The sequence below is a fragment of the Oncorhynchus gorbuscha genome, linkage group LG18, assembly GCF_021184085.1.
Source record: "Oncorhynchus gorbuscha isolate QuinsamMale2020 ecotype Even-year linkage group LG18, OgorEven_v1.0, whole genome shotgun sequence".
Classification (NCBI taxonomy): domain Eukaryota; kingdom Metazoa; phylum Chordata; class Actinopteri; order Salmoniformes; family Salmonidae; genus Oncorhynchus; species Oncorhynchus gorbuscha.
In genome coordinates, this window is record NC_060190.1 from 23,524,625 (window position 1) to 23,537,363 (window position 12,739).

Here is a 12,739-nt window from a genome sequence, read left to right on the forward strand (position 1 = left end):
CGCCAGGCTGTACTGACTGCAGACCTGGGTTCAAATACTATTTGATATCTTTCAAATACTCTTAAGTCTACCTGAGTGTCAGATGTGCAGGGTTTGCAGTCTTGGACTTTTCTATTGGTTCATTGTTAAGCAAGCAAGTTCAAACGAGCACAGAAAAAATATATGAAGTTGAAGCGTTTCATTCCAAAACGTAATACATCCATTTTCAGATATGTTGGTAAATTGACATCAATTAAAAACACATCTTGTGAAAGGTATATTATTTGTTCATCTTATCAATACATGGACTAGTGAAGAGAGACGTGATTTTGTTAGAAATATTTTGCAGGGCAATTTTATTTTTGAGACAAATAATAATGTTCATTTGTGGCTAAACGTCCTATATCCGCCCCCAAACAACAGAACCCCAGTAGTTAACGTCTCCCAATTGTTTTCTTAAACAGTTACATGTAATAAAGTATCGATATTAAAATAATCCATTTGTTTTAACTATATTGTGCAAATAGCCTATCACAAAGCCGATTGATTGTATCCTGAGGGTGAACAGTGTAACCTATAAAATGCGTGATTTATTTTTGGACATGTAAGAAACTTTTGGAAAAATGTTATAGGGGTTTTACAGTTTTTTTTAAATTAAGGAATAGTAAGGACATTGGAAGTCTGTCGCAATTAATTTGCCAGTTAAGGATGGATTGATTCTTATTATCGGAGTGATACAGCCTGCTGTTTGCAGCCTCGGTATGTTTGCAGGGTTTCGCATCGCTGGATCTTGGCTCTCTCCTTTTCATGACCTTTAGAACGTTTCCTCTTTCGGCCAACAGTAACAGGTATCACCGGCTCCAAACTGTCGAAGGAATCCATAATAATCAAAAGGTCCACGACACTCTAGAGCTCAGTGCTAACATAAATCTAGGTGGCCAGCGTGACAGCTGTCTATCACCGCATCTGGCTAAATTAATAGTTCCTAAATCTGGAAAAAATATTTGGAGAAACCTAACTTAAAAGTGAACAGACAAATGTAATGGAAATGATTCGCTAAATGACTCATTTTTTTGGCGGCAGAGGCAAAAACCATATGGAACTCTCCATGCATCTGGACATTGGATATAGCGAGAGCCATATATTTAGAGAGTTGGGTCAACTTCTATATATATATATTTTTGTTGTTCTAATTCTACACATTCAGTTACATAACATTTAAAAAAATATATTCTCAGACGTTGAATATGACCGCTGTCAGTTAAGGTCGGCAAGAAAACGTCATTAAATGGTTGCCAGCAGCACAGTTACAGTCACCAACGCTCTAGATAACATGAAAACACTCTATCCATCTTTGCTGGGGCGAGGAAAAAGTGCATGACTGCCATTATGCGGTCAGGATGCTCGGATCAACCATACTCGTTGGCGGGAGTGTCCAGTGAACGCTCTGAGAACGAAACGCTCTGAATTTATAAACGGACTATCTGAGCACACTCTGAATTTACTAACACCCAGAGTGCACACTGAGCGCACTCTGGCACTACGGGGTGAATTTGCGAACACACCCTGTGTTAATGGGAGCTAACATGGCTGTCATAGAATGTTGTAGTGTCATGTAAATACATCATAATGCAGAAACCTAAATGTCCCAACTTTCGAAACACATGACTCTGAAAATAGCATATTGTACTTTAGAATGTGTTTCATACCGCATCTAAAGTAAATGTTTTAAAAGTTTAAGAAAAGCAATAATACATACATACACATAGAAAGGTACCCATGACCATTCATTTCATATGAATTCATACAAATGTGAAAAATGTACGTAAATTGCGTTTTGGAATCAAACCTTTCAATTATTTCAAATCGTATTGGCCTTATATAGTCTTTCCTTTCGGCCTTCGCCTTCCCTTAAATCCTGTCCCTTGCCCTTCCCTTTAACCCTGTTCCTTCCCCTTCCCCTTAACCCTGCCCCTGCTGTGCTCCCTTCCCTTCCCTCCCCTTTCTCCCTGTTCCCGCCCCTTCCCTGTGTGCAACTGGGGAACATGCTGCAGTTCACGGAGTAGGAACAGAGTCAAACACATACACTCACACACACATTCACAACAGATAGAGGCGAAAATGGGCCAGTTACTAAGCTGGATACGAGCTCCTCGGGACCATCAGGCCTTACAGGACGTGGCCGTGGAACAACAGGTGAGCTTTTATAATGTAACTCTGTTCACAGGTTAGAGAGGAGTGTGTGTGTCTGTTTGAGTCTTAAGAGTTGTGTGTTGTACACATGAAGAAAGTCTGTGTCAGAAAGTGTGCGGCTCTGTGTCTGTATTTGTGAATCAGAGCTCTTTAATGTGTGTATTGTTTTGAATGTTTTAGTGGAAGGGCTTATAAGGGAATGCAAGTCAGGAGGAAAAGTTTTGCTGGCATTAATCCAAGTCAGACGTTGTTCTCTGGTCGAGGAGGAGGAGCGGTGGAATGTGAGAGCTGCTCTGTCTACGTCTGGGAACAGAAATAAAGCACATTCTGTATTATATTGAACCAAGACCTTTATAGTAAATATATAGATATATTTTAAAAGCCCCCCCCCCCAGCAGTCTTATAGCATGTAAAATAGATCATGAGATTAAAAACGAATACATTAATATTACACAGTAAATCTACTGAACAACACATCATATAGCCTCAGAAATAGTGAAAAAGTATTGATACACATTCATGGACGTATAAAGGCCCGTTGGTTAGGAGTTGAGAATTGTCTGCTGCTACTTTTTTCCCCCCATGTGTCCAGAGTAGACAACTTGGCCCTATAGATCCTGGCCGTGGAGAGCGCCATAGACTGGTTGGCAAGACCTGTAGAATGTTGAACCAAGACCTGTATTACACTGAACCAAGACCTGTATTATATTGAACCAAGACAAAGACGAAAGCTGTGTGTTGCTTCCAGGTGTTTCAGAGTGTCTGTGTCTCAAGCATTGAAAGTCATGGTAGCCTGTCCACATCTGGGAACAGAAGTCCAGCCCAGTCTGTACTGTAATAATAGAGAGGATATTAAACCAAGGCAAAGAGAAGAGAAGGGATCTTCACACGGCCCAACAAAGTGTGTTGCGTCCAGTTGTGTCAGTGTGTCTGTAGTTTATTCATTTGCATGGTGTTTGCGTTGGTTAGTTCGAGTATTATACAATAAACCAATCAAATATATGTATCAAACTGTTTACATCAGCAGTCGTCACAAGGTGAGACTGGCCTGCCAAGACAATCTTCCAAAAGAACTCATTCAAGATATAAAAAAAAGGCAATTGGTGCACTCAACAAAAAAAAGGCAGGGATTGATTTCTTATCGCTCACTTTAATCCATTGTACGAGATGTGAACAGGTGACTGGCGATCAACGTCAAGCTGACATCTTCCTCAGAGTGACGTCAGCTTGATGTCAAAACGCCAGTCACCTGTTCTTGGTAAAAGCCCTTCTCCTGATTGTTGTTATTGTTGTTGAGCACCCTTTCTTTCCTTTGTCTGCTGAAAAATGTCGAGGTCTCAGGTCGTTATTGTAAAATAGAATGTTTTCTCAATGAAGGCACGATCAATAAATAAGAGGCACTGTGACCAAAAGGCCTTGATGAGCTGATCATGTTTTTTTTAAGTTACCAAAAAAAAAATATATCTGTTCCTTAATGTTTGTTTGTGTCGTGGTGCAACATAGAATGGGCGTGTATGTAATTCTGGTGGTGGATTGAGCATATTTTGGATAATACTTTACACATGCTTATTTTGATGAGTTACAGTTGCGTTACTCAGTTAAGAGTTGTGTGTGTATATAGTATGTTTGTCCATGTGTTCTAGTAGTATTTGTATGATATGAGTATCAGTTTTGCACTTGTGACTGAGTGGGCTGCAGACTATTATCCCTCTGTCTCTGTTGTGTTTTGAGGGGATTTTTGGCTCTGCTTTGGACTAGTTGGGATACTTTCCCAGACCTTCGTTGTCAACATACTGACTGTGCACTCTGCCATTCCGGCTCAGCATCATCTGCTGCTTTCATCAGACACATAGGAAACAGCCAAAGGGGAAATGTATCTGTGCTACACATTCCAACAATGGTGTCACGTTAATCTGCTTCCCATGATCACTTCCTGCTGAGATGCGACAGGTAGCCTAGCCTATGAAAAGATGCTGGAGGAGTGCTTGACACCATCTGTCAAGCATAGTGGAGGCAATGTGATGGTCTGGGGTGCTTTGGTGGTGGTAAAGTGGGAGATTTGTACAGGGTAAAAGGGATCTTGAAAAAGGAAGGCTATCACTCCATTTTGCAATGCCATGCCCTGTGGACGGCGCTTAATTGGAGCCAATTTCCTCCTACAACAGGACAATGACCCAAAACTATGCAAGAACTATTTAGGGAAGAAGCAGTCAGCTGGTATTCTGTCTATAATGGAGTGGCCAGGACAGTCACCGGATCGCAACCCTATTAAGCTGTTGTGGGAGCAGCTTGACCGTATGGTACGTAAGAAGTGCCAATCCAACTTGTGGGAGGTGCTTCTGGAAGCATGGGGTGAAATCACTTCAGATTACCTAAAAAAAATGGACAACTAGAATGCCAAAGGTCTGCAAGGCTGTAATTGCTGCAAATGGAGGATTCTTTGACGAACGCAGTTGGAAGGACACAATTCTTATTTCAATTCAAAATCATTATTTATAACCTTGTCAACGTCTTGACTATATTTACTATTCCTTTTGCAACCAATTTCATGTATGTTTTCATGGAAAACAAGGACATTTCTAAGTGACCCCAAACTTTTGAACGGAAGTGTATATGACGGATCACCACCTCAAGATGAACCTCGGCAAGACGGAGCTGCTCTTCCTCCCGGGGAAGGACTGCCCGTTCCATGATCTCGCCATCACGGTTGACAACTCTCCATTGTGTCCTCCTCCCAGAGCGCTAAGAACCTTGGCGTGATCCTGGACAACACCCTGTCGTTCTCAACTAACATCAAGGCGGTGGCCCGCTCCTGTAGGTTCATGCTCTACAACATCCGCAGAGTACGACCCTGCCTCACACAGGAAGCGGCGCAGGTCCTAATCCAGGCACTTGTCATCTCCCGTCTGGATTACTGCAACTCGCTGTTGGCTGGGCTCCCTGCCTGTGCCATTAAACCACTACAACTCATCCAGAACGCCGCAGCCCGTCTGGTGTTCAACCTTCCCAAGTTCTCTCACGTCACCCCGCTCCTCCGCTCTCTCCACTGGCTTCCAGTTGAAGCTCGCATCCGCTACAAGACCATGGTGCTTGCCTACGGAGCTGTGAGGGGAACGGCACCTCAGTACCTCCAGGCTCTGATCAGGCCCTACACCCAAACAAGGGCACTGCGTTCATCCATCTCTGGCCTGCTCGCCTCCCTACCACTGAGGAAGTACAGTTCCCGCTCAGCCCAGTCAAAACTGTTCGCTGCTCTGGCCCCCAATGGTGGAACAAACTCCCTCACGACGCCAGGACAGCGGAGTCAATCACCACCTTCCGGAGACACCTGAAACCCCACCTCTTTAAGGAATACCTAGGATAGGATAAAGTAATCCTTCTCACCCCCCCTTAAAAGATTTAGATGCACTATTGTAAAGTGGCTGCTCCACTGGATGTCATAAGGTGAACGCACCAATTTGTAAGTCGCTCTGGATAAGAGCGTCTGCTAAATGATTTAAATGTAAATGTAAATGTATATATGCTTTCTGTCAAACACACGTGTCAGTAAGTGGTTCAGTGGGATGTAGTGAGTACTAGTGAGTATCAAGGTGTGACATTTGACACTTGTGCAATTAGCAGAGCACTGTGTGCTGAAATATAAACTGCTGTCATATATTTTATATTTCCCAATACATTTCCTAATCACACATTCAGTGTTGCCACGTGCATGCAACTCTATATATAACTCTATATATACAGTAGTAACTCTAAGCTGTACGGATGAGCATGCAATGGGTCGGGATGACCAAAATATATTTCACAGTATATGCCGCATATACTGTATTTATATTCTGTTGTAATATATGGACACATATGCCGTGTTTTTACGTGGCTTTTACATTGTACACAATGAAAATAAGAACATATTCATACAAAATGAATAGGCCTATTATAGATCCAGGTAAGTGAAGGCCCATAGTGTAGTCATGTGTGGATTTGTCTGTTATATTGGCCAGAGCTGTAAAGAGGGTAGGGACCTATGTTCTAGCACGTGGAAATGTCTGTTATATCCTAAAGCGTGAGTGTCTGTGTCTGTCTGCCTGCCTGCACATTCACACAGAAGTGTGTGTTTGTTGTTGTACTATTTGGTATTTTCCTTGTAAAAAGGACCTATGAGCACCAACATGTGAAGTTCATTGGAACATGTCAAATTGGGTGTCTCTTTCTTAGTCTATATATTTATTTTTTGATTTGATGTATTAAGGCATATATATGTTTTTCAACCATTTTCCATCCTTACACTGCTACTGTCCTCCTCCTACTGGCATACTGTTATGTTCAGCTCATAACTGTTTTCTTTCTCTTTCTGTCGTCTGGTGGTCAAAGCAAGAGCGTGAAAAGTCTGGACAACTCCTCTCTCTCTTCTCGCTCGCTCTCTTCCCAATTAATGTCACCCCTCCCCCGGACTCTTACCGACACCTACCCATGAGCCCCCTCTCTTTCCATGTACTGTAACCAGCCCCATCACGACTGAGCACTGACCGACACCGGACGGTCATGGGCGTTCAAAAGTGGTTGAAGTCCTTCTTGGCCTTTGATTTCGAACATCCACAGATGTTTTGTTCCGGTCCAAACGTGCCTTCATTTGGCCAAAACATAGACGTCCATGGTTGGTTCCAGAACCAAATCGTAACCAATCATATACATCTATGTTTCATGAGCAAAGTACAGTATGGTAAAGAAAGTTATAGTTCAGGACAGTTCTGTACTGCATTGTAGAGTAGAGTTAAGTACAGTACACAGTAGAGCACACTGGAGTTGTGTACACTATAAAGTACTGTACTGAGCTATACTCTACTTTACTGTACTACTGTACTGAATAGGGATCTGACAAATGGAAAAATGTTAACATTTAAACAACTTGTTTTGTATCGGTTTTCCGTTAAAACGATAAGAAAAATAAATACAATTACAAGGTAATTCACAATGCAGATGCTCTGCTACCAGCGACGGTTCGGATCTCACGGTGCCTCTCTCTACTGTTACTGTGCCTCAATTCCACCTCGCAAAGCTTGCATTTCCTTCTCATTTAACTTCTCAAAGTATTGCCATACAGACTTCGCTCCTGTCGCTTGCTTTTCTCTGCCATATTGACGTAGTTGTGGGGAGTCGACTCCAAGATAATGGATTCCTAGACTCCTATTTCTGTCAAGATTAGTTTCCTCTGGGAATTGACTCCTAAGATGCAGTATTCACATCCATCTTTCATAGCAAGTGTAACAGTATAACTTTAGACCGTCCCCTCGCCCATACCCGGGCACGAACCAGGGACCCTCTGCACACATCAACAACAGTCACCCTCGAAGCATCGTTACCCATCGCTCCACAAAAGCAGAGCAAGGGGAACTACTACTTCAAGGTCTCAGAGCAAGTGACGTCACCGATTGAAACGCTATTTAGCGCGCACCGCTAACTAAGCTAGCCGTTTCACATCCGTTACACAAGCTAGCGAGAAACCGAGAGCGAGGAGAGGAGCAGAGTATAGGCAGGTCGACCACCGGGCAGACAGTCATAACTGTCCACTAGGCCTATCTATCGGCAATAGGAAGCTATATCATGCAATGGAATGCTGTATCTCACGATTGTTTGGCTTGTAATGTCTCGGGGAAACTTCAGGAAAGCAGGGCATCATCAATGAATGGACTAGGATATTGAGATGAGCGAGATGCAACACTTCACTCTCACACAGTAACACAGTATCTGCCCATGTGCACGGGTTGGCTTCACGCTGTTCCCAGCTTGGGTGCCAGGGCACCAAAACAGAGAAGTTGAGCCTTGCACTTCAACGTTCTTACTTGTTGCTGAAATTGATCCCACTATGCTGTTTTACTTTATGCATCTACGTGGGAAAAAAAGTTATTTCTCGGTTAGGGATTTTCTCAACGTTAAGGTTCCCAATGTTCTCTGCTGTACTGTACTCTACTGATCTCTACTGTGCTGTACTTTGATGTCCAAACTTGTGAAACATAGACATATGATTGGTTCAGATTTGGTTCGGACCAACCAAATTTGGTCTTGTTTGTTGGTGGAGCTTGTTAATTAAAATGATAGCCAGCGTGTAGAATAATACCCACATATGCAAAGGAGGATATTGCATATTTCTACAGTCATGTACCTATTTAGGATACATCACCATGAAGAGAATAACTTTCATATCCATAATTATGCATTTTTGTGTAGTACAGATCAGGGAACCATGATGTAATTCCATTACCGCAATTCTGTTACCGGGTGTAAATCCACCTCACTTACGATAGTTCAATAAGCAAAATATATTTGTTCAGGTAGCCTAGTGGTTAGAGCGTTGGACTAGTAATCGAAAGGTTGCAAGATCGAATCCCCGAGTGGACAAAGTAGGTCTGCTCCTGAACAAAGCACTTAACCCACTGTTCCTAGCTGTCATTGAAAATAAGAATTTGTTCTTAACTGACTTGCCTAGTTAAATAAATAAATAAAATGTTAAAAATTAAACCTCAAGGTGTCATGTCATAGCTGACATCGCGGTCTTTCTGCAGTCATCTTTAAATCTTAATTCGGAGCAGATATTTAAGAGTTTCTGAGAAAACGTGGTCCGCTACCGTGGAATTGCCCATTTCCTTTTGAATATGTACGGTTCTGTGTGTATCAGAAAGATAGTCCAGCCCGTCAGATTTCTCACTCCACTGTCAGTTTGTCTTGAGCCTGACTGCTGATCCAATTATGACACGCTCAGTCGCTCCCTCATGCTCTGGTTATATAAAAGCACATCTTGGAGGATTTCCAGGCCTTTGGGCTTACCTGAGAATGTTCTTTTTACCAGGGCGTTGAACAACACGGCATTTGGCAATTCGTTTACTCGTTTGTTCTCCTGTCTATTTACATCTATTATGGTTCAGGTAAACTCTGTCCCAATACTCTAAAAGAAGTTAATTTCCTCGCTAACTTTTGCCTCCTTCACTTGTCGTCTTTCCCTCATTGCTACGGAGAGGTGAGAGAAAAATAACTGGATAATGGAGGAAAGGAAGTGAGTTAAGACTATTGAGAGACAGCCCTATTTGCTGTTACCAAATATGTTTCTGTTTAACAGGAAGCAATGAGCAATGTCTTGAGCAATCACACACAGTGGTGAGGTGATATCATCCATTGAGCTGCTCTGTGTTGGTCTTCATGTCAACATGAATATTTGAATGTTGAAAATATTTGGACTCAGCCACATGGACAGGCAGCGAGGGCAAACACTCCACCATAGAATGTACAGTGCTAAATATAGCAGCACGGTACAGAGACAAAAAAACAGTAGATGTGATCTGAGAGTGCACAGAACAGTCATTGGCACTCAAGCAGCCATTCAGTCAGCTGTAATGTCAGTAAGTTCAACAGAAGGGGATGTTGAAGATAATTGTCTTTTGAGTATTCACCTGCATGACAATTACATGTCTGTGTCTTATCAGAGAGAAATTACTTGGCAATCTGTGGCAACTTCTGAACACTGACATGATGCGTGGACGTGTGTGTGTGTCCAAAGTAAAGAATGTCCGATAATCGGTCTGTCAATATCTTTGGCCTTTTCTAGTCTATCAGCTATCGGCCCTTGAGTATCGGCACAGACAAATTCCCCTTTATAGCGTGAACGCACTTGCCTCGTGTGAAACTTCTGCAAGCCGGTGCCACTCATTGCTAGTTAGCCTGTTCTAGAGGAACGTCTGTGCTGCTTGCTATAGCTACCCACTCATGCTGCACTTTTATAATGCCACACTGAATGTAGAAATGGAGATAGTGGTAATTAATTTAGTGTTAGGCAAAACGATGTCCATACAGTCTGCAGCACTTTACAATGTAACATACTGGTAGCTAGCTAGGTAAACAACAACATTCAGCATAGAGTTAACTTTGCTAGATATGAAGCTAACGTCAGTTCACTAATGTTACCCTAGAACTTAACATACTCAACTGGCGGACTGTGGACCGGATCTGGACCCAAACTTTTTTTACTAATTCAGGCTTCGACCCCTGGTATCATGTAAACACACATAAGACACGGAAGAATGCATAGAATTGCAGGAAATTAGCTTTAAAACAGCCAAATCTCTGCCCCATGCAAAATGTGTAGAATTGTGGGAAATTAGCTTTGAAACCGCACATTCTCTCTCTGCCAACAAAAGGGATGTGAACAGTTTGGGGTCGCATGGGTTGCGAGGTGTGGGTTTGTTACTATGCCGATAAATTACATTATCCATCTGGACCATTGACACCTAGGACATTTGTGTGACCGGACCTTTTCAAATAGGGCAGGGGTACTCAAGTACTAAGATTTTATTTGTGATAGCTAACAATAATGCAAACTATGCTAATTTCAAAGCTGATTGCCAGCATACATTTAGTTAATTCACTGAGTTCGCTAGCTACATTACTTTTCTTTCCCTTCCTGAGAGAACTGCCCAAGCAGAACTGCCTAGCTAAATGACATACAAGTGGTCTCTTTTCTCTTAAAGGAGACAGCGCACATTTTTATAAAATAAATCAATAGGCTACTTATATATGAAAATGTTGTTGATCAGTAGACCAAATGAAAGGGAAGACCAAATGAAAGGGAAACTGATTTTGTTCATCTGTAGCACCAAAGACCACTGAAATCAGCCAAAACTATCTCAATAACTCAATGCATGCATACACTCCTGTTGAATATGCATTCACCTGTATTGTGAATAGGCCTACGCTACATCTTGATTTACCCAGTTCTTCAAGAGACATACCATTCAAATACAATTATTACCATTATGTTATGTAGTTAAATTGCTAAACACAAAGTGAAATTGATTGTGTGGTTGTATAATTCATTTGTTATTGCATACATGGTTGTCCTTGTGAATATTTCTCCCCAAAATGTCAAAATGTAATCATATTTATTATCAGCATTAAATATCGGCCATCGGCCTCCTTGACTCCCAAAAATTGGTATCAGCCCTTAAAAACAGATTTTGGTTGTTCTCTAGTCAATAGTGACATTGGGATTCTTTGTGTGTATTTAGGGTGGTGCTAACTCTGACAGGCAACCTACATACAGTATAGTTATTTATGGTGTAGCAAATACATTAGCCACATATAGGAGCCTACTGTAGGGGTGGGATATAGGACAGATTGTATCTATTGTTCAACAAAGCTTTACTCCTAACAGATTTAATAACTTCATGTTCTCTCTGACCAACAATAGGAGAAAAAAAAGCTCACCTCTTTGTTCCAAGTGAAACACACATTTTGACCTATAAATATACATATATTATACTTATACACAACATGACCAAAAGTATGTGGACCTCTGGTCGTCGAACATCTCATTCCAAAATCATGGGGATTAATATGGAGTTGGTCCCCCTTTGCTGCTATAACAGCCTCCACTCTTCTGGGAAGACTAGATGTAACATTGCTGCGGAGACTTGCTTCCATTCAGCCACAAGAGCATTAATGAGGTCGGGCACTGATATTGGGCATGGCTCGCAGTTGGCATTCCAATTAATCCCATAGGTGTTCGATGGGGTTGAGCTCAGGGCTCTGTGCAGGCCAGTCAAGTTCTTCCACACCGATCTTGACAAACCATTTCTGTATGGACCTCACTTTGTGCACGGGGTATTGTCATGCTGAAACAGGAAAGGAACTTCCTCAAACTGTTGCCACAAAGTTGGAAGCACAGAATCGTCTAGAATGTCATTGTAGGCTTTAGTTAAGATTTCCCTTCACGGGAACTAAGGGGCCTAGCCCAAACTATGACAAACGAGCTTTACACCACTCCAGCGGAAGCTTGGTATTGCGCATGGTGATCTTAGGTTTGTGTGTGGCTGCTCGGCCATAGAAACCAATTTCATGAAGCTCCCGACGAACAGTTCTTGTGCCGACGTTGCTTCCAGAGGCAGTTTGGAACTCGATAATGAGTGTTACAACCGAGGACAGACGATTTTTACGCGCTACGTGCATCAGCACTCAGCGGTCCCATTCTGTGAGCTTGTGTGGTCTATCATTTTGTGGCTGGGCTGTTGTTGCTCCTACACATTTCCACTTCACAATAACAGCACCTACAGTTGACCGGGGCAGCTCTAGAAGGGCAGACATTTTATGAACTGACTTGTTGGAAAGGTGGCATCCTATGACGGTTGCTGAGCTCTTCATTAAGGCCATTCTGCTGCCAATGTTTGTCTTTGGAGATTGCATGGCTACGTGCTCAGTTTTATACACCTGTCGGCAACGGTTGTGGCTGAAATAGCCAAATCCAGTCATTTGAAGGGATGTCCACACACAATATATATACAAAAGTATGTTGTTTTTACCCTCATTGACTGTGCTTTGTACCGACCCATGTAGTGCAATTGCAGTAAGCTATTGTTACACTGCAGTTGTAGTATGAGATCACACCATATTGAGGACTAGTGGCCAAAAGCCCATTTTAGCATGCAGCCCCATTGAGGACTTTTACTATTTTGAAGTAGTCAACTGGGTGAGACTTCCTATGGGTTAATGAAGAATCACATAATTCCATCCAGGTGATCAGGAGGGA

At 42.3% G+C, this 12,739-nt stretch overlaps 1 protein-coding gene across 21 annotated transcripts in view; it reads left to right on the top strand.

Moving 5' to 3' along the window:
- Positions 1-12,739, top strand: part of LOC124003062 (calpastatin-like) — a 67,737-nt gene that overhangs the window by 16,992 nt on the left and 38,006 nt on the right. The window contains exon 1 of one of the 21 annotated variants that reach the window (XM_046311070.1): positions 1,998-2,175. The exons of 18 other annotated variants lie outside the window; for them this stretch is intronic. In XM_046311070.1, coding sequence (XP_046167026.1) covers positions 2,101-2,175 — 75 coding nt within the window. In that variant the 5' untranslated portion in view covers positions 1,998-2,100. Of the gene's footprint in view, positions 1-1,997; positions 2,176-12,739 lie in introns of those variants that run through there. 2 more of the 21 variants (XM_046311077.1, XM_046311092.1) reach the window with 2 other exon arrangements.